Below are 23,317 nucleotides of genomic sequence, written 5' to 3' on the forward strand. Positions count from 1 at the left end.
GAATAGTTCGCAGATCTTTTTCTTTGTTTACTCGATCACTCTTGGTGGGGCGTGGGACAAGGTCAATCCGTTATCACGATACAGCCCAATTTCTTTGCCTGTGATTTTTTTGAGCTGGGCACCACTACTAACTCGCATGTTTCTGCCCCGTCAAACGATCCCATCGTCACGTCAAACATGCCCCCTGTTACACCTATCTTTGTCCATGGTTCGCTTCCACTAAACAATAGGGTTCTTTTTGACTGCATAATAATGTGCCTTTCATGTGTGGAGATGTTTGTGTACTGTGCCGCGAAATCAATGGCTTCATTCAGTAAGCATTCGCTGATCGAGGGATAAAAGTCCATGATGTCGAAACTGATAAAAAAAAGCGTTTTGCTTGTCCTGGATGTTATTAAACCAGCATATAACAGATTGGGTGTTTTTCCAGAGGTTGACTTTTGTTGAGAGCACTGCTTCCCTTATGAACTTTTTCTAATATCTGCTTACAGATCTTGCCGATTTCAGACTTCGTTGGGTTCATAAGTCGGCATGTTGGTACGTTTCCGAAGTTTGGTTTGTGGTCTTTTGATGTTATGAATGCATCTCGTTCGGCAATCGATTCCACTCTGTCTTCTATTTTCAGTTCCTCAGCAATAGCTTTCGCTCCTTTATTTAACTCGCTTATACACACTCGTTTGGCTTTCTTGTATGATTTCTGGGTGCGGTGTAGGCACGCAACAAAATTCTTGTTGAAAAGAATTTAAAAAATTCGAAATAGCCTAGCTGTTGTAATCACTTGTAATTAGATGCTGTGATCCATTCGTAAAGTCCTTCCCTGACAAGTGGGAGTAAAACAACAGCCCCCACGAAACAGACCTGTAGAAAAAGTAAGGTGCTTGAAAATATGATAATTTTTATCTCAGAAAAGGTGCTCATTTACACGTGTGTAGAAATGCCTGTTATGCCTGTTATTTCCTTGCCAAATTTTTTAACCTTCTCTTGCACAAAGTTCAATTTCCACTATGGAAGACCAAATATTTTCTTGGTCAATTTATGACAGCTGATGACATCCATCACAGGTCAACTTGCCGGTTTTCAAAATGCAGGGCTTTGTCTGCAAGCGTTTCCTCCTTGTCTCGCCCAATTTTGGTAGCTCTAAATTTGTTTTAATTTCATGTGGTTATCCACTGCCAAGTCTTTCGGTAAAACATAATCTAGTGGAAAATAACTTTCTAACACAAATCATTTATGCCTACGCAAACATCCTGGATCAAGATCAAGTGAATGTAAACAAAAAAATACCAAAATACATCACTTACTTTATGGATGTGTAAGGAAAGAATAGAGGGTAGTATAAGTTCGGTAAGACAGCCAAAACAGTTGACGCAAGAATAACAAATTTGAGCTAAGTTTTACGAGTTTATTAGAGTCAAAAGAGTGATATAATGACAAAAAAACAGGAGCGAGTAACACTAAACACAAATAAACACAGCCACAATAGGCCAATGAATTAAACAGTAAATTGACATTATTTACAAGCTGAACAATAAAAACTATGCTAAATAGCTGATACATGAACAGGGATGGCACTAGGATTTTTCAATCTGGGTCTTGGGACCCGCATGTTCGGTCAAATTGGGGTCCCAAGCATTTTTTGGGGGTCCCAAAATCTTGGTGACCCTCAGCGAGAAAAAGAGTATGTTTTAAATTATGAGAAAAAGAGAGTAACCAACTTGGAATTAATATTGACGCATATGCATAGGACCGGACGACAAAGGCTTTTTCTAGAGCCATTACATTCATTCCTGGACAAGAACTCTGTTAATGAAAGAGCACCCTTTCCAAGGGTTTACGCATCACTAGTTTCCTCCCTTAGGAGCAACGAACAGTGACGTCTTTTGCTTTATATTTGCATTCAGTGACTTGCAGAGTACATTCCTCTGAAGAAGACAGCAGAAGGCGGTCGAAAATTTAGTTTTAACCTTTTTAGATGTTTTAAACCCCATTTCTTAGAACTTCAATTATGATCACAGATCGCTCCAACAGTTTAACAAACAACAGAATATACTGACAAATCAAAGCAAGTTGTGTGAGTTATTTAAGTCAGTGCCTTGCGTCCTGGGACGCATTAAAATTTAGATCATGCATTTTTTGGATTTTATTTGCGTAAAAATGCACGATTTCTGCGTTAACCCGATAACAAAACGAGTAAAATGACTGCAAATTGTAAACAAACTAGACAATATTATAATCCAAGAACTATTATATGAAGCATGGACTTGGCAATAGCAAGAGCTTCAAATTACATATTGCACAATAATGCTGCAATAGGACATTGAAACTAGTAATTGTGAAATAATGGTAACAAACGGATCATTTGGAATCAAATGCAATGAAAAGTAATTATTATTGGAAAAAAGCAAAAATATTCAACAGACAAATCACATGCTATGCCAGACTAAAGTTCAACATACAGTACCACTCGAAACTATTAGTGCATTTGCATGCGGTAATACCTCGTCTTTGCCGATAGTGTTTACCGCGAAATCACCTAGGTTGGACAAAAACCGCAACCGAGGCAGAGACGAAAGCAACCGAATGCCGCGGCCGACTTAATTGCGATAATGTGCCGCAAGAAAACAATGGTACTTTGCAAAGCATTGTTTAATATTATCACACCTAGCTCCCCAAGGTAAAGAATGAATATCCAAACTGTTTTTCACAGCACCGACGCAACGCAACGCACTGTTTAATATGTTCATCTCATTTTGCCGTGACAGCTGAGAACAGAGAATGTTGATAACCTTTCATGATGCCTAATTCTTACATCTTTATGTTTAATAACTTGTAAGTTTTTCGCTATCATGATGAACAGTTCTTCGAAAAGGGTAAAAGGACATTTCTTTTAAAAAACTGTGTGGATTATGCGTATTAAACTTAAGTCGCCGCCAGTGCAGTCCGACAGGAAATATGTATATTTAGAATGAAAAGCGCTTCAAATTTTGCGTCCAGTCCACATAGAAATGTTTACGGGATAGTTGTTGAAAAGCTCTAACTTAGCTCTAACTTTGAACTAAACCTTACTACAACATGTAATGACTTAAAGATGTATACACCAGCGAAGAACCGTAACTGTATTCCCGAAGTTTCTTAAGCAACTCCTGACCACTCCTTGTCGGGCGTTAATTACGATCATTTCTGATTCAAAATATTAAGTTGCAGGTAATTCAGCAGTTGAGCTTGAAATTCAGAAATATTCATTCCTCTGAATTGTTAAGATTAACTTAAATTAATGCTTCAACGATCACACGATAGACGAGTTCAATGAAGCCTCTGACAATTTGGCGAGTTAAAACGTAAAAAAACTAGTAAGCTGCATGCTTCCGTCACGCAAGCGAGAGCGATAGCTCATGAAATACGTTGTTCGATTCGAACTGCTTAACAAGTTTGTAACAAATGGAGAGCCACGTTTCTCGAACGGCTGACAATTACTTGTAAAGTTGATCGTTTTTTTCCATCTTTCGGTCGATAAGATCAAAATGACTTTCGCGTATCTTTCAAGGCCGGCCGCTAGACGAGCGGCATCACCGTTAAGACGAGTTTTCCCAAACACGTGTAAATTTCTTGATAGAATTTCTGCCGATCTTTATAACATCTGTATTAAACAGATTTCGAACAACTTTTAGAAATCTTGTCGTTTGCTGGAAAAAGAAAAACGATCAACGCTTTATGAAAGCGCCTTTATTATAATCGAATGTGCCAAACTTCGCAGATTGTAAATACGGCAAATACGCATACTAATTATCGCTGCGACTGATCCGCAAAAATATGCAGATTTCTTTGATAGCATCTGCTCCAAATAAAAGCATACTGCGTCCTCTCTTAACCGCGGCGTTAATCAACCGGAAAAAATCTAGGTAAAACCTTGGCTTTCGGTTACCTCGGTCAAACTGGGGATTGAACCTGCGGTTTCACCTAGTCAGAACCGCGGTAAATGCACAAATAGTTTCGAGCGGTACTGTAAATAAACCTAGACATATGCTAATGAAATGTTGCAATTACTTGTTGTGTTATTAAGAAATGAGTAACAGTGAACAACTTACCAAAATGGATGCTAGGTCCTCGACAACAAGAAATGACTCTGCAAAATATGATGATTTAATGTGGTTATCCATGCATTATCGAATCTTGTAGGAAAAATTTGTAACTTTCATAACAAAAATTAATTGCATGATATACAAAAAAGGTACCCCATTTCTCTACTGACTTTTGTCCCAGAGCCACTCTATACTCTATCCTAATCTGACGGATTGGTTTCTAAACGTGAAAGCTTGAGGCTTATTACGTGCAGTATTGTCATTGCCTGGGTAATATTAATAAGCCCCTTTGTGTGGGATGAATGAACCAGTATATTTTAAATAATAAAGATAATTTCAACTCCTAGTTTATACTAAACAAACAACACAGTATTCTTATAATTGGCTAAACAGTGAAATTATGAATTTCAACCTGAGATTATCACTCCGAAACAACCCAACTGCATATTAATTATAACCCAGGCTGAAATTAACCCTGGGATGTTACCATGAAGACACACAATAAAAAATCTTTCAAGCAATTTTCAGTCTTTGGCTGAAAAATCTGTGAAATCAGGCCGAAAAGAAAAGGCATCTACTGGACTAAATGAAAAGTCGCCAAGCTGGCTGCATTAAGTTTCGTGCAAATCATTAATATCTTGTCACTTTGCTTTTAAGAAATTTATGGTTGGAAATTAAAAATCTTATCACCACCGACCAGTAAACTGTAAACACGTCAGGTATTAAAATTTACAGTATGTTGCCCTATTTCCCGGACACTTACACTTCACGATTCTGCATGTATTTCGTTGAACTCAAATAAAGTTCCTTTCCTTTCCTTTCCTTTCCTTTCCTTTGTAAAAACGAAGCAAATTCGAACGATACGTTCCAAACACTTATCAATTAGTCTGCTTGCGTTTGTTCTTTAGGTAAGAAGATCCAAGTTTTCGTTGAAGTATACTAAGTAAGATCTGTTTCTTATTAAATGCGATTTTTATCAAGTGTCGCGTTTTACTCTTTCATTTTCGAATGTGGTCTGTTAGATTTCATTTTACTTTTTTTTCGACATACGTCAAGCTACAAGGTATGTTTTTGAACACATAAGAATTTTCCATTTGCAGTTTTGTATCTGTGTGCAAAAAAATCTCCGAAAACAGTGCAACTGACTATACTACACATATTCGCCAGCCAGCTAAATTTCTGTTCGAAGTGAGCGACGCTGTTTACGCAAAATATTGAAATTCCTTCGAGAAAATCAACAGAATTGGCACTTACGTGTAGGAAAAATTTCAGAAATAATTTAACAAACCTTTAACATGAATAACCCAAGAATCGCAATAGCGTCAAAGAACACAAAATGGGGAATACAACATATACATCACATTTTTGGAGAATATCAGCTGTGCATAAGTAGTGCGGGCAGATATAGGCGTGCGGTTATGCGCATGCCTATCACCACAAGCCCGCACAGTGGGACAAGATTGCCTTCCCACAAGATTAATCAATCGTATTCCCCATTAATATATACGAAAATTATACGTTATGCATAGTAGCTCATGATTCTGGTAGAGTCTAGGTGGATGAGAGTTGGCCACTCTCTGAACACTGCTTGACGACTCGTGCGGATGTTGAGTTACAGGGTGCAGGGAAAAATCGAGCCAGTCGAGGGTACTCCTCGGGTAACCCCAAACTCTAGGCCCAACCGGTTACAGGAGGGTGCTCAGAGATCCCTCGGGATCTCAACCTCGCTCCCAGAGGTTAAATGGGAAAACGACAACCGCCTTGTCAGCGAACAAAAGCCAACCGAGCACCCTCCGACAAGGGTCTTGTTTTGCGCCGTTACATGTCACGGAACTTTGCCTCATTTGCCCGCATCTGGGGGCAAACTTTCAACGAAACATAGAGTAAAAACAATTACAGACAGGCACTGTAAAATAAATGTTTAGTCTTCAGTTAGTTTTCTTTGTAATTTTTTTTTGCATCAGGCCTACTCTGGGACCTTAAGTCGCCGTACCTTAGAAAGACTTAAGCTGACTTAGGGCAACTGATCAAAGGTTTCCATATTTCTTTTCCAAAATCAGTAAAAAAAGCAACTGGGAAATATTATTATAACTTCACAGTTTTTAATTGCTATTTGACAGTGTCAAATGTCTATATTTAGTTTAATTTAATTTTAATTTAATCAAGTTTCAGATTTACAATTAAAAAATTTGATAATTAAATCAATCAACTGCTCAATCTGAGGTAGGCTTAAAACAGAGTACCTATTCCTTAAAATTAAGCCACCTATTGTTACATCATAAATAAATCTATAGAATTAATCAAGTAATAAAATTATCTTAAAAGTTACCATAAATGGACCAATGATTGGGTAAAATACAATGTAAAATTTTAAAAAATCTACATTAAACTTATCATAATAAAAAGCTACCAAGATTGACAAGGTATTTTATTCTCTTATACTACGAGGTATATCGTTCCACAGATGACAGATCCGAACAAAAAACAAATTCTTAAAGACGTCAGTCATGCTGAAAGGGACATCAAGCGTTAAATGATCAACATTTCGAAGCGGTTTAGTACAAGAGTGAAAAGATACATAATCGAAAATGTTTAATTTATATATATTCTTAAGACACTTAAAAAGAAAACCAAATCTTTAATTTCTCTGTGATACTTCAAAGGTAATAAATTTAACTTCCTAAGGCGCTCGTACTCAGAATAACTGATCCCTTTCAAGAATGAATCTTGTGGCCCTGGGTTGTACTTATTCTAAATTATTGACGTTTCGTTTTGGTATGAGGTGACCATACCACGCTAGCATATTCAAAGCGCGAGCGAACCCAAGTAATACAAAGTAATTTCTTCGTACTAATATCATTGATATCCTTGCATGTTCCGTAGAGGACGTTAAGCATTTTTTGAGCTTTCGGGGAAATAACATCAACATGGTTATTCCAGCTTAAATTGTGTCTAACCAAAATCTCCAGGTCTTTCTCAACATCAACACGGTCTAGCTTAATCCCACCAAGCTTAAGGTAATAGTCCTTATCATCAATAACGTTAAGATTTAAGACGACTGCCGAGCAAACGAGCCACCTCAACAAATTCAACTTTAAACCACTCGTTCCTGGAGCTTCGCGCATCGCGCATATCTCGTGTAACTTGAAGTTCACGAAGATCGATGAGATCACCACTAAAAACAAGGAAAGAAAAAAAACCAAAAAAACAGCTCTGTGCGAACGAAAAAAAAGTTCCCTAAGCGCGTCGAACCATCGCCTTGCGAATTGTTTATCTTTTGCTCTAATCGATTGCGCTACCGATGTAGTGACTTGCTGCGTTCATGTATATATCGAACAATAAAAGGTAAGTGTCGCTTCGCTGATTCCATTGGTTTCAAACACGAAGCCGATAGTGTTTTTGCATAGCTTATTTCTCAAAAATAAAGCTCACATCGGTAAAAAAAATACGAGGGCAATGTTCTTAAGTTCATTTCCAGTCAATCTGCAAAATTTGGGCTAGTTTTGAGTAAAACTGAAAATCGACCGAAATTGTCACTTACTAGGTTTTTGCATCCAGCCCTTCAATTGATCTTATATGAGCCACCCTTAAGGACGGTGCCTACTAATTAAAGATATTTTTGCCCCGGTGTGTGATTATGCAGGAAATGTAGATCTTGACAAGTGTTATTGAAATCCAAAAAGAAAATTGGGGGTAACCACGCATTTTTCAAAGATAATTCATGAATAATATTGGTAAAAAGCTTTAAAATACAAAGCAATGTATGGCGTTCTTTCTCAAATTGAAGCTTAATTATCTCTCGAAAATGCATGGTTATCCCCAATTTTCTTTTTGGATACCAAGAGTACTTACTAAGATATACTTTTTTCGGATAGTTTTAAACTGCGCAAAAATATCCCAGTGTTAGTAAGCATCACCGATAGGAAATCCGAGTATCTCGAGATGCGCAGAACGTATGCGCAATAACAATAGTAGGCACCGTCCTTAAAACCTTACACTTCTTGGCATTAAACTCCATATCCCAAATGCAAGACCACTGGAATAACTTATTCAAGTCATCCTGCAATTTTTCGCCTTCATCGCGTCCAAGAATTAACCGAAAACACTTTGAGCCATCAGCAAAGAGGGGTAACGATGTTTCCTTTGAAATTGCATTGGGCATATCATTGATAAAAAGCAAGATCAGTTAAGGCCGCAAAATTGACCCTTGCGGGACTCCAGATGTTACAGGGAGGAAATCAGACGACTCGTTATCTAACAAGGATCCGCCAATGCCAAGGCATTCAAGCTTAAATAGAAGCTTTTCGTGAGACACACGATCAAAAGCCTTAGAAAAATCTAGGTAAATAACATCAACTTGTTGTTTCCTCTCAAGAGCAACAGCGAATTTATGAACAACTTGAGGGACAAGATTTGCGTCTTTCCATTTTTCAGGAAATGTCCCAAGCTCTAAGGACAAATTAAATAATCTGCACAACGAAGGTGAAATTTATATCTGAATATCTGAATGCCACTAGAGCTATGAAGGGATGGGGTGGAATAACAGCAACCATAATAAATAATTAGCAGAATTTCGGAGATGTACAAAGAGTTTCCAGTAATCTGATTGGTTGAGTGGTTTCCTGTAGAAATAATACCGCTAAATGATTTTATATTAACCGCAGTAGCTTGTGAATATAAAGCAAAACAAAACGGCAGGACTGCCGCAGGCGCTCATGACTGTTAAAACAGAAATAAGTTGTGTCGTCAATCAATAATAGATAAAGTTGTTCAGCTTTGAAGTCATGGAGACAATTGTTTGTCTCAGATGTACACTCACTTTGCCATTGGCAAATAACTGTTAAATATAATTAAAGTTACAGTGTATTTCAAGTTTTTTTTATTTCTGATAGCTACAAAACTTGTTTATTTATTTATTTATTTATTTATTTATTTATCAAAAGAAAGACATAATTTAAATAAGACTGTTATAGAAAATTCATAATGTAAACAAAAATAAACAACAAGGAGGTCAAACTATTTGAGCTCAAACTATTTCACAAATGAGAGCAAATAATTATTGTTATCCTAGTAAACTTATCTTCAAGATTCCTGCAGCCTGCACTGTCAATTTTTGCACGAAAGTCAATTTGGTCAATTATACACCATTCCAATGGCATCAAACAAGGGTTGTTCCTTTTCTGGAACCCAACCAATAAATGTTCTTTTCTTTCTTCAGTTAGGAACAGCACTCCAATATAACGTAGCGAGTCATATTCAGTGCCATATTTTTGAAATCCAAAGTAGACAATTTTTGTTAGATCACCTTTTCTGCTAAACCCAATGGTTTTAATCTTTTTTAAATCCGCAGAACTCCAAAATTCTTAACTTGCCTAGCTGAAACACCTTAATTCATATTTGAAAGGGTCGATTTATCCTCACCTTTGGTTAATTCTTACACTCAATTTCGTATATGTATCCCCAAGATCAAGATCAAGAGATCCTTGTTAATCGGTTGCAAAACACCGTTGGGCTTCGAGGGACAGTTCTGAACTGGTTTAGATCGTATTTGTCTAATAGAAGCAAGCGGATATCTATCAGTCGAATACTTTCTGCTTGGCTTTAATCTCGATTGCGGGGCTCGCCAAGGCTCTTGTTTGGGTCCTCTCTTATTTATTATCTATTCATCTAATATTATTCATTCTTCAACGTTATGGGAAGACCTACCATGTCTTCATTGCTTTACTGAACTTTATGTAAGTTTCAAACCAGATTGCCAAGTCAGTCAAGATGCCGCAATGAGAGCTATAGAAAGGTATATTGCCTACTTGATGCTGACGAAACTGAGGTGTTACTAATTGCATCTCAGTATCAGCTTAATAAGTTAGATGGCAGCAGCTTTTTACATGTAGGTGATAATGACATACAGTTTCTGGCAGACTAATGGAGGAGAGAAAAACACAATACTTTAACTTTAACAGATCATTTGTTTTCTGCTTAACTGGGTATTTATGCACTGCTATTTTAGCTGATACAATTTAGGTACCCTATCTTAGGAACACACCGCGAACACTATACCAACATGGGCAAAAATAATACCATACTCATCCTGCGGCAAATACATATATAGCCCAGTGTTTTTAAGCAAGCAACCGTCGACAATCTTCCTGTCGGTGTACGTTGGATCAGTGGCTCGATCTGATCGACTTAATTACAAGTTGAAAAGGTAAATATTTTGAGCAAGAGCTGATACAACGTAGATTTGAGTCTAGTGGTGTACTATATCCATAACTTCCATCACTTTTAGTGGTTTTCGTAATCCATTACTTCCTTCCATCTTCAACGTAATAAAAAAACACTGCAATCTACTTCTTTCCACTGACCGCTGCAAAAATGCTTTCCTACGTCTACCTGTTGTGGCTTTCAGGCGCTCCCCTAACCTTCGAGACCCGCTGGTAACAGCTAGACTGTCCCCTAAATGTAAGTCACTCTAATTCCGCACTCCCTTCCGGTTCTTTTTGCTGTGACAAAAACTGCGCTACCTGTCCTTACATTTTCGATGGACTAACCAACTACACCTTCTCTACTGGCGAAACAAGCTCCATTAATTCCCACATAACTTGCAAAACTAAAAACCTTATCTACATGATTCAATGTAACAGATTCATACATGCAATGATACATGCAATGATGCGTGATGCGGCTGGCCACCGTATTTTGTGGTGCACTTTTATGTTCTTTTTCCTCCTTTACGGACAACTTTTCAGCGCGATAGAACAGTCTAGATGACGTCTAAATGGGGTAGCTTATTGCTGGAGTGGTTTTGTTTATGTGAAATGAACGAACGTAAGGGATTTGAAGATTATTTATCCTGAGTTTCGCTGGTTTTCCGAGGCGAGAGTCTAGTCGATCATTTGCATGGTCATTTGCATGCTGATTGCCGTCTATTGTATTGGCTGCCCTGGAATTCAAACAATGATCTCCTTGGACGCTTCATTGCGTTACTGGGCTCCTCAAACACTCGTCGAGGTTCGCTAAAGATCAAGTTAAGGCGACACAAAAGACCGTGTGCTTACTATGCGAACTCGAATGCGACTTTCCATTTTATTCTGGATGTAGGCGACTTGGTGTTTAAATTGAATCCAGGCCCTGACCGTAGGATTACAACAATTGTTTCTTTAAATCGAATGGTCAAGAATGGACACCTACGGAGTCCACATTCTCTTCCAAAGGGATCTAATTTGCATGATCTTCGTTCTTTGGATCGCGTCAGTGTTGCTCCTAAATTTTCGTTCAACAGGGAATTCACCTCGTGCCTTATGAACGCTCGTTCATTAGGCAACAAAACTCTTATTGTTAAAGACTTCGTTGTGGATTTCAAGGTGGATTTGTTGGGGATTACAGAAACATGGTTGCATATGGAAGGTAGTGAAGTGACTATTGGAGAGCTCTGTCCGAATGGTTATCGTCTCCTGCACACCCCACGATCGGTAGGACGGGGCAGAGGCGTGGGCCTTGTTTACAAGCAAGGTATTGGCTTTAAAACAAGGTTATGTGAGCATTCTTTTACATCATTTGAATGTATGGATATCACTCTTGTTGCTCGTAAGAGTTTGAGAGCAATCCTTGTCTACCGTCCCCTGGGGGGTGCTTTAGCGGTTGGAGTCTTTCTGGAGGAGTTTTCTAGTCTATTGCAAGAGACTGTAATATGCTCAGAAGAGCTTTTGATATATGGGGATTTTAACTTTCATATTGACGACAAGGCCGATTGGGACGCGACGCGATTTAGAGAGCTACTGGATTTGTTCAATTTAAAGCAACATGTGTGTGTACCCACCCATAAACGAGGTCATATATTGGACTTGGTCATTACAAGGAATGAGACTGAGGGTGCCTTAGGCTTAAAGAATGTTACGTATACAGTCATGGAACAGTTTATCTCGGATCATAAGGTTGTTTGCTTTAATTTGAATTTACGGAAACCATTAAATGGGAGGAGGACTATCGTCTCTCGTAAATTAAAGAGTTTTGATTTTGAGGCTTTTAGTGATATTATTGGATCGTCGGCTTTGTCGGATCAGTGTGTCTTGCAAAGAATTGAGTCATTGGCTAGGGAGTATGATGAGGTCTTATGCAAGGCTTTGGACAGGTTGGCACCTAAATGAACTCGCACTATTGTCATTCGACCAAATGCTCCTTGGTATAATGAGGAGATCGTCATCCAGAAGAGAAAGAGGCGAAGGCTTGAACGTAAATGGCGTTCGACTGGTTTTGAAATTGACAGGGTGAATTATTTGGAACAGTGCAATGTTGTAAATGCTATGGTCTATAAGGCGAAAGAACAGCATTACTCAGCTGTTATTCAGGACAATGTCCATGATAGCAAGCTACTTTTTCGCACAGTGCAGAGGAACATAGACAAAAGATATCCATCTGCGAACAGTGACCAAGAACTCGCGAATGCCTTTGCTGATTTCTTTAGTGCCTGTGACAAGTTGTGTGACTTTTTTTATAATCTTCTGTTGTGATTCTGTCAATCATTTTTGTATGCGTCATTGTCTAACCATGTGCTCCAATCCGGTGTCGGGTTGCAATCGAAAAACAACACACTGCTTGGATGTCAGTGGACACGTTGTGATTTTTTTCGCTTTTGAATAAACCTTTGGAAAAACCTTCATCTGCCGTTTCTTACCAGGTGGCAGCGGTGTCAGGACCCACACGGACCAAAGGCTACTAGTATGGCATCAGGATTTAGTTTACCGCCGCCAGCACCCCTAGAACTTCATGATCAAAACGCCTCAGAGAAGTGGAAGAAACTTCACTTAGCATGGACAAGTTATTCTCTGGCCACGAAGCTTAACAAGAAAGCCGAACCAGTCCAAGTTGCTACTCTCCTCACAGTCATAGGAGAAGAGGCTCGCGATGTTTATTCCACATTTACAGACTGGGCCGATGAAGGTGACAAGAATAAGATTGCCCCGGTGTTGACGAAATTCGCCGAATATTGCCAACCTTGGAAACATGTCCAGTATGAGCGCTACCGATTCAATCGCCGATCACAAGAGACAGGAGAAACATATGACCAGTACAAGACCGCACTTCACAAACTCGCCGCGGGATGCGATTTTAATACCACAACCCCAGACGAAATACTCAGAGACCGTCTGATTTTTGGCATACACGACGCGAAAGTCCGAGAGAGATTGCTACGCGAGTCTGACCTCACCTTAGCCAAAACCGACGAGATTTGTTGCGCCGCCAAAAGCATGAAAGCACAAATGAAAGTCGTTGGAGACGTCACCGAATCTGAAACCAACAAAGTCGATCAAGAGCGCTCCTTTACCGCAAGAAAATCAAAGAAGAATACGCGGAGAAAGCAACAGCAAGGTCAACGCGGATGCAATTGGAGAGAGTGTGACAATTGTGGATATCAACATATGGAAAACTTGGAATCCTGTCCCGCACTCGGTAAGGAATGCCTGAAGTGTGGAAAGAGGAACCACTTCATAGCGAAATGCAAGTCCAAGGAAGTCAAAGCAGCTGACTTAGAAGACGAGGAGGCCAGTGAAGTGTACCAAACAGACGTAGCAGCCATGAAACTCGATGACTCACAACTGATCACATTGAAATTAGAGTCTGGTAATTTTTTTCGCTTTCAGCCAGATACAGGAGCTCAGTGTAACGTGATGCCACTACATATAGAAGGTAACCCACACCGAGGCATCGTTTGTCGCCTATGGGGGCTTGAAAGTTAAAGTCGTTGGTTGCGTCGCATCCGCGTCTGGAGAAACGAAAGGTCATTCCTTCTGGATTGCCGTTCTTGGCATCAAGTCATGCTTAGCTATGGGCATCATCCAATGCAAAGATAATGACTTTATCCGCAGGCCCGAGATTGGAAGTGCTTCAGTTTTTGCAGTGGATGCCCCGCATTCACCAGTAACCAAAGAGGAGCTCATGTCAAAGTTCCCAGAGGTCTTTGGTGACGACCTAGGCCAACTTGATGGCGAATACAAGATTAATCTAGGCGAAACTGTTCCCCCGGTACAACATGCCCCGCGTCGCATTGCGGTGGCATTAAGGCCCAGGCTTAAGGAAGCATTAGATGATTTAGAAGCGCAAGATGTCGTAGCTCCGGCGACCACGCCCACCAGGTGGATAAGCTCCATTGTCGCAGTACCCAAAAAGAATCGAAATTTGCGCATATGTCTCGACCCCAAAGATCTGAATCGTGCAATACAGAGAGAAAATTATCAGCTTCCGACCATTGAGGACATTGCGACACGCCTCCATGGAGGAAAGGTCTTCACAATTTTGGATGTCAAAAATGGGTTCTGGCACGTCAACCCTGATGAAGAATCTTCATACCTGACTACCTTCCAGACCCCCTTTGGTCGTTATCGCTGGAGGCGCATGCCATTCGGCATCTCATCAGCTCCGGAAGTGTTTCAACGGAAAATGCACGAGCTTATTGAGGGTATGTCGGGTATTGAGGTGGTGGCAGACGATTTTATTGCAGTCGGTTATGGTGACACGTTTGAAGAAGTGGCTCAGAATGATGACAAAAATCTTCTGCTCTTCCTCCAAAGATGCAAAGAAAGAAATGTTCGCCTAGACCGAGAGAAGCTCAGGCTGCGACAGCCACAAGTGCTCTTCATTGGACACATGGCTACTGATCAGGGACTGAGAATAGACCCTGCCAAATATCGAGATATTGTTGAGATGCCGCCCCCTACAGACAAGCTAGGAGTACAACGTCTTCTGGGACTGGCCCAGTACCTTGCCAAATTTCTCCCACACCTCTCCGATACAACCAAACCTTTAAGGGACTTAACACAGAATGACGCACAGTGGGTTTGGAATGAACCTCAACAGACTGCATTTGAGAAGCTAAAGGAAATGGTTACGCGCACCCCAGTTCTGCGTTACTATAATCTCAAAGAAGAAGTTACACTACAGTGTGACGCATCCCAGTCCGGTCTTGGAGCCGCTCTGATGCAGAATGGGCAGCCCGTCGCTTACGCCTCACGAGCCCTGACACCGGCCGAGACACGCTATGCCCAAATTGAGAAAGAACTCCTGGCAATAGTTTTTGCGTGCGAGCGTTTTGATGCATACGTATATGGCCGAGACCTGGTGAATGTAGAAACGGATCATAAACCCCTGAAATCACTAGCATCAGCCTCCTAACGACTCCAAGGATGTTGTTGCGCCTGCAGAAGTACAATCTGAAAGTAAAATATAAGAAAGGAAGAGAAATGCTGCTGGCAGATACCTTAAGTCGTGCCTACCTACCAGAGGTGAACGCCACTGAGTTCTCGAGAGAGCTGGAAGACGATCACCACCGTTCATGGCTCCATGACCGTCGACCGCTGGCAACAGCAGAAGAATGCAGCTGCAGATGACCCAGTAGAACAGAAGTTAAGGGAGGTTATCAGAGGTGGATGGCCGGAAAACAGAGCGCAAGCACCTAAATGTGTTCGCCCTTACTTTGACGTGCGCGACGAGTTAACTATCCAGGACGAGCTTATCTTCAAAGGTCAGCAGATTGTTGCGCCAGTAGCGATGAGAAAGGAACTCATGGAGAAGACGCACGTGTCTCACATCGGTATTGAAGGATGCTTGCGCCAGGCCAGAGAAACCCCTTACTGGCCGCGTATGACTACGGAGCTGAGAGAATACATTTCCAAGTGCGATGTCTGTTTGTCCCATCGCAATGATCAAGGAAAGGAGGAGTTCGTTGCACGCCCGTGGGCTAAGGTTGCCGCTGACCTCTGTGAATTTGATAGCAGGGTGTTATTAGTTGTCTGTGACTACTTCAGTAACTTTATGGAAGTGGTCCGCCTGAGCAGCATTACTTCTCGAGCTATTATCAAGGAACTAAAAGCCATATTTGCAAGATTTGGAGTTCCAGACACTCTAGTCACAGACAATGGTCCGCAGTTTTTGTCCGCCGAGTTTTCATTTTTTTCCAGGACCTGGATGTTCGAGCACAAGACATCATCGCCGGCCTATCCTCAGTCCAATGGCAAGGCAGAGAATGCAGTTCAGACTGTTAAGAATTTGCTTGCAAAGTGCAAGGCAGCTGGAGTTCCAAGCACTCTTAGACTGGCGTAACACACCCACTGCAGGAATTGGCACCAGTCCCGCCCAACGCCTCATGGGTCGCCGTTGTAAAACACTGCTGCCGGTAGCAGGCTCACTGTTACAGCCCAGCTTTCCTACTGAGGAAGACACGCGCAAGTTGATAGGTACCAAGCACAGGCAACAACACTATTACAACCAAGCACGCCAAACCGTTAGAACCGATCAGCGTGGGAGAAACAGTGCGAATGAGACTACCTGGTGAGAAAACATGGAGTTCCGGAACATGCACAGACACAGCTGGTCCAAGGAGCTACCGCGGGTACAAGTAGGGCAGGCGGTGTATAGGAGAAATCGATGGCAGCTAATCAAAACAGGGGAATCCAACGATGTTCCAGAACCAAATATCCCGGATAAGTTAGCAGAAGCGAGCCCTGAGGCAGAGATTACTGTCTCGCCAGGAGAGTGTCCTCCGTCTGAAGTGCACGCTGGACCGAGGAGGTGGCAATGGCAAGTGAAACCGCCCTATTGGCTCAAAGACTTTGTCACTCCCTGATGTTTTGGTTTTTTTTTTTTTTGGTTTTTCTCTTAACGTTCCTTAGGAAAAAGGGAAGATGTGACAAGTTGTGTGACTTTTTTTATAATCTTCTGTTGTGATTCTGTCAATCAGTTTTGTATGCGTCATTGTCTAACCGTGTGCTCCAATCCGGTGTCGGGTTGCAATCAAAAAACAACACACTGCTTAGATGTCAGTGGACGCGTTGTGATTTTTTTCGCTTTTGAATAAACCTTTGGAAAAACCTTCATCTGCCGTTTTTTACAGTGCCAAGATTGTGCGAATTCGTGATGAGTTGCTGATTAGGAAAGAGCATCTGGGGGAGTGCACTATGGAGGATTTTGAGTGTATGTCATGCTTTAGCGAGTTCGAAACGATAACAGATGAAGGTTGACTAGAGGTTCAACTATTAAGGCATGTGCACTGGATCCACTTCCAGTAAGTATCATGCGGCAATGCTATTCTAGGCTTGTTCCTGTATTCAGAAGGGTAATTAATTTGTCATTGTCATCTGGATTGCTGCCCAAGGAACTTAAGGTTGCGCTGCTATTACCTCTTATTAAGAAATTAAATGCAGATTTTGAGCAGTTTAGTAACTTTCGCCCTGTGTCGAATTTAAAGTTCCTATCTAAATTGATAGACAAAACATGAGCCTCTTCAATTGGCATACAAGATTGTCCACAGCACCGAGACTGCGCTTCTCACCGTTACAAATGACATTATGCTGTCATTGGACATGGGCGAGAATGTTTTCCTTGTTTTATTGGATTTGTCGGCGGCATTTGATACCGTTAACCATACCTTGTTGCTGGCACGAATGCAGAAATCATTTCGCATCAGAGGAACTGTACTACGGTGGTTTAATTCTTATCCTTCTCAAAGAACTCAGTTTGTTAACATCAGTGAGACGAATTTTGCGGGACGAGATTTTCCCTTGGGAGTTCCCCAAGGTTCAATTCTGGGACCTTTACTCTACCTTCTATATACCGTGCCACTTGCAAAAGTGATAAGATCTTATGGCTTGGATTATCATCTATACGCCGACGATACTCAGTTATATTTTGCATTCAAATCGGCGGATGTGGACGCTACTAAATCGAGGGTCGAGAACTGCATTTCTGCTATTTGTCGTTGGATGGATTTTAATGAATTGAAGCTAAACCACAACAAAACGGAGGTCATGCTCATCCAATCAAAGTATCGTCCCTCTCCATCCTTTCAGTCCCTATGTGTTGGTGATGAGAGTGTGGCTGCCTCTCAGTCGGCTAGGAGTCTTGGTGTTATCTTTGATGAGCACATGTCTTTTCATACACATGTGTCTAGCATCTGTAGATCATCATTTTATCATCTCAGGAACTTATCTAGAATTAGAAAGTATCTCACTAAAGAATCTGCAGCAGTTGTTGTTCACGCATTTGTCACATCGAAACTAGATTATTGTAATGCATTATTATATGGCCTGCCTAAATATCAGTTACAAAGATTGCAGTATGTACAAAACACGGCGGCTAGAGTTGGGTTGCAAATGAGTAGGTTTCAGCATATCACACCTGTTATATGCGAGCTTCACTGGCTGCCGATTCAATACCGTATTATTTTCAAGATTCTGCTTTTAGTGTATAAAGCACTGAATGGGATATCGCCTAGCTATTTAGCTCAGAAACTACATTATCGTTGTCATACTAGATCAATGAGGTCTGTTAGTAATGAACTTTTAATGCAACCTAGATCGTATACCAAGACCTATGGAGACAGAGCATTTGCTGTTCATGCACCAAGAGAATGGAACCTAATACCCTATGAAATTCGGAAGTCTAACACCATTTCGAGTTTTAAAAGATCACTTAAGACGTACTTGTTTAGTAAATTTAGTAATAACAGATCATTGTTTCTATAGATTTGTATACATTGCTTTAGTTTTAATTTTTCCTTTTTAATCATTGTACTCTCGAGTTTTTGTAAGATAACTTAAGACGTACTTGTTTACTAAATTTAGTAATAACAGATCGTTGTTTCTATTGATTTGCATATATTGCTTTAGTTTTAATTTTTCCCTTTTTTAATCATTGTAAATATAATAGGATATGGTTGTAAATTTGCAAATATTTATTAATAATGTGGTATGTATACATGATTGTAAAGCGCCTTGAACATAGGATAAGAGCGCTATAGAAATAAAGTTATTATTGTATACCATCTACAGTACATAAGAGAAACTAAACGACATTTAAAAGACCGTTTTAATGAACACCGCCGCACTTTAGGTAACACCAACACCAAATCCAAACCTACTACAATCGCGGAACATTTCCTCTTCTCTCCCCATGAGGGCCACAACATCACTAAGGACATGTAATTAATTCCTATCGAAACAATATTTTGCAACGGAGACTCTATCCGTAAGGCAGGTAAGGCCAGGGAAGCTTTTTTTTTTAATTTCAAAAGGCAGGACAATTGATCCCAACGGTCTTAATATCTGCCAAGAAAAGTATAACATTGCAGTTTATTATTTACAGTCTTTTCCGTTATTTTTCCTTGACTGAAGTGAAGTGAAGTGAGGTGAAGCGATTAGTCTCTCCCCTCGGGGCTTTTCAGGACTAATTTACAATGTTTTTCGGGGGACTTTAGCCAGACTGCTTATTACACAGTTTACAATTTATTTTAAGGAAGTGAAAGATCCCACCGTCCAGGTAAGGTCAGACCACAACACCGGGGACTACGTCCCATACTCTTATCGAATAGTGAGTGGGTTCTTTAACGTCCCATACTATTTAATTTCCAACGAGGGTTATGAGACGGGGCCTCCGGTTTACCGTCCTTATCCGGGAAGACTTGAAAGTCTAACCATTTGCAGATGTAATTACAAAGGCAGCACATTCTCCTCAGTTATTTTAAGACCCTGAGTGTTGGTCAGGCCAGAGTCGAACTTACGACCTCCCGCATGACAGCCCGATGCTCAACCAACTGAGCACCAGTGCGCGGTTAGTAATACTCTTAGTATTTGAATTCAAATTTGTTGTAACTACCATATTTTATCACATTTTTCCTGTATTATGTCAACATCCACTTACTATATATATGTGCAGAAAAGCAATCCAATGTAGACTCTCATTGTACCTCATCAAGAAGACTGGTTTCGCCAGCCAAAATATAGTACAGCACTAAAATCAAATCTACGTTGTACCGGCTCTTACTCAAAATATTTAACTTCTATATATCCCATATATGGGAGTACTCCCGACTGGGCTTTAAAGCGAGTAGACATTAAGCGTTTGTTATGGCTAAAACTGATTGAATGCATTAATCGTCATTTGCTTTGTGACACCCTCAAGCGGATGCAAAAATTAAAACCTTCTCCCTTCAGGAACAATTCAAGATACATCAATTATGTACTTTCTCGATGTGCAAAGAAAGAATGGAGGGCAGTATTTAGTTCGATCACACACGAAACAAATAATTTATTACACCCGTCAAGCTAATGTGTTAAAAAGGGTTGACAGGCCCATACGACTCCCTTGTACGTGGCCTTGTTTCTGTTGCCTTTGTCATAACTTTGCTCCCTTGAGTATATATTTGAGGCACTACATGTAATAAAATATTATGTTAATAACACAGTATATATACTGTAACATTTTAAGCCAGTAACTATGGTCTGTATAACAAACTGTATACCGACTGTAACTCTACATACGCTGTTGAATACTGACTTAGTATGTTACAGTATATGATATACCGACCACAAATTAAGCCGTTAGCCACTGGCTTAAAATGTTACAGTATATAATGTACCGGCTAGAAATTACGCCATTAGATACAGTACTGGCCACAGGAGTAGCAGCATCTACACGCACGTAAAATGGGTGCAAGATGGCGGATTTAAGCGCAAAATACGCGCGCGTTATGCGCGTGTAAAATTTTACCCGAACTATTACACGCGCCTGAAATTACACGTAGTCTGCGTGTAATTTGACATGAGTAAAATTGCTATGCCCATTACACGCGACTTGCGTGTACTTTCTTCTTACCAATGTACATGAATCTGACAATGAAAGTTAAAATCACAGAGTCGGCATTTCTGTTTGAGAAATTCAGCCTTGCCTGTGTGTTCTTGGAATAAGAACACACATGGTTTTGCATTTATCTTCGGGTTGCTGCCGTTATACGTCAATAAATCCTTAGCTCTCATTTCAAACCACGCGAAGTGAAGTTTCCCCTATTTAATCAATTAAAAATCAAAAGTTATAACTGTAACAAGCGAACGATCGATGGAAATGCTTGACATCATGACATATTACCAAAAAACAAGCAAACTCAGAACTTTATATGAGGCATTTATTTAAACATTCAATTTGTCCGTTGTGCGGATCGAGCGATCGCACGCGGCTGAAAGGCGGAAGTTTTAATTGCTAAGGGATACCTAACGTGTATTTTTATTTGCGCAGTCAAACTGTTAGAATCAGCTAGAAACGGGATAACTTTAAGCATACATGCAATATTCACGAAACGAAATATAAATACATTTACATGTAGTATTTATGTGCGGTTGTTGTTGACGTCCTGCTGAGTGTCAATGCATGCTATTTTGAATCCTGGTCCTGTGATTCTTTTCGCGTCTATAATAACGCAATTGGTGAAAAATAATACCCTCCCAGCAAAACAGTGTAGACTGACCGAATTACATTCTAACTATAACAGGAAAGTAAAACTTAGGGCTTGATTACATGGAGAATTTCAGCCCGGGTTCTGAAAGAAATCTTCTGGAAATGAAAGTGGCAATTACATGGAAAAAGTTACAGCCCGGGCTGAAAATCCTAGCCTGGTTTCAGATAACCGGGCTAGGATTTTTTCAGCCCGGCCAAACGGGCTGAAAAATACGCAAAAAGTCCATGTAATCGAAATGAAATTTCAGCCCGGGCTGAAAAAGGAACGTGAGCATGCGCATCAATTGTGTTTTCGCATCTCAGTAAATTTTCTCAGGCAAATTTGCGTTTTGCGCCCGGGCTGAAATTCATTATGTAATCGCAGCAAAATTTCAACCCGGAGAGCGGAGCGAAATTTCAGGTAGTGCTGAAACTCGCCATGTAATTGGGCCCTTGTAATAAAGCTGAACTATTGTAAACAAGAGGCTACAAGTAGCCTATACTCGGGCCTGCAAAAGTACAGTGGTGTATCGTTAATTTAGCACTAAGGAAAAGAAAAGAGAGGTCTGTCCTTCTTACATTGCGATTCTCATGATGTTCGACTGTGTATGTAGTGAATACCACTTGACACGAGGTAAAATTTGAGAAAAGCACATTGCTTTTTACTGATCGATGGTTATTCTTGCTCAGTGTTTGAGAAAGGAAACGCTAATTGAACGGTTTAAGATGAAACGAAATGACTCATCGAAACATCTTTTGCAGAAAAAAATGAAAGAGAAACGAAGGTGAGATGTATAAACATCTTTTAAAGATGACCAAACTTTCGTGCATTGGTGCACGTAGAAAACACTGTCGCGTGCGCAACACGTGAAGATGTTGCACTATATCTCAATTTTTGAAAATACTTTCAGAAGAACACAAGTCCCTTGAGGATGGCAATGCCAAATGAATCGAAAGCACGAGAATCAAGTATTTAAAATATACCATTTGTTGTAATTTAAATACTCACAGTAGCACACACCCAATTGTCAAAATAAATACCGTAAACAACGGCGTATAAGCCGCACTCGCAGATAAGCCGCAACCCGAGTTTAGCAACTTAGATTTTGGAAAAAAAATATTTTTGAAAGAAATAAAAATAAATCAAAAGTGGAGTCTTGACAAAGATATCTTTCATGTAAATGCACTGTTTCTTCAAGTTTCTTGCACGTGTCAACCCGCGTATTAACTCACTTACATTTAAAACAGAGAATACTAAAACTCTTACCTATAATTTTCACTTTTTAATAGTATGAAAATCCGACTAGGACATAAATTTGATCTTTCTCTGGCATTTTTAATCCAGTATTTTTCATTCCTGTCCATTTCTCATTAGAATTTACATGCAACAACACCTGACGAACGTTTCGGTTCGTTTAACCAGGCATTCTCGCTCGTGGTGGATCGATTTCTGTCGAAGTGTCGACATTGTAAACAACTTTGTGGTGGAATGGAGATTCTCTGCCGAGTGAAGTTCACCTGCTCAAGAAAGGCAATGTTAAACCGGTTAAAAGATCTTTCAACGAAGAAGGTCTAATCATTGTGTACGCTCAAACAAAAACGGCTCTCTTAGGAGCCACCAAACTCGCAAAAGCAATGATCAATGCGTAATGTAGTATAGTTTTATGAAGTTCCTATTAATTTGCTGCACAGGTCTATAGAGACTTATAATTTTCGCTAAACTTGTTAATTTATGCAAATTTACGGCATGGTGTCTAGATGTTCTCGCACATAAGCCGCATCCCCGATTTGAACCGAAATTTTTGAGCAAAAAGGTGCGGCTTATACGCCGGTGTTTACGGTATGTTATTTGCCAGCTGGGAGGCCCGTATAGAGAAAAACTGTGGCCGAGGCCTTGAAATTGCTGCTCGAGGCCGCAGGTCGAGGGCAGCTTTTTCAAGACCGATATCACTTTTTTTTGCTATAAGGACCGACCTTTGCTG

At 40.3% G+C, this 23,317-nt stretch overlaps 2 protein-coding genes across 4 annotated transcripts in view; one reads left to right on the forward strand and one right to left on the reverse strand.

Annotated features, from left to right (window-relative positions):
- Positions 1-23,317, reverse strand: part of LOC138051458 (tetratricopeptide repeat protein 28-like) — a 51,834-nt gene that overhangs the window by 12,949 nt on the left and 15,568 nt on the right. For all 3 annotated transcript variants that reach the window (XM_068897653.1, XM_068897655.1, XM_068897654.1), the window contains exon 6: positions 4,086-4,123. The gene's annotated coding sequence lies outside the window, so the exon portion shown is untranslated. The remainder of the gene's footprint in view (positions 1-4,085; positions 4,124-23,317) is intronic.
- On the forward strand, positions 12,797-13,813 carry LOC138053190 (uncharacterized). The gene has a single exon (XM_068899851.1). It carries the CDS (start codon positions 12,797-12,799, stop codon positions 13,811-13,813), a length of 1,017 nt encoding a protein of 338 aa, XP_068755952.1.

This window comes from Montipora capricornis, chromosome 6 (assembly GCF_036669925.1).
Source record: "Montipora capricornis isolate CH-2021 chromosome 6, ASM3666992v2, whole genome shotgun sequence".
Classification (NCBI taxonomy): Eukaryota; Metazoa; Cnidaria; class Anthozoa; order Scleractinia; family Acroporidae; genus Montipora; species Montipora capricornis.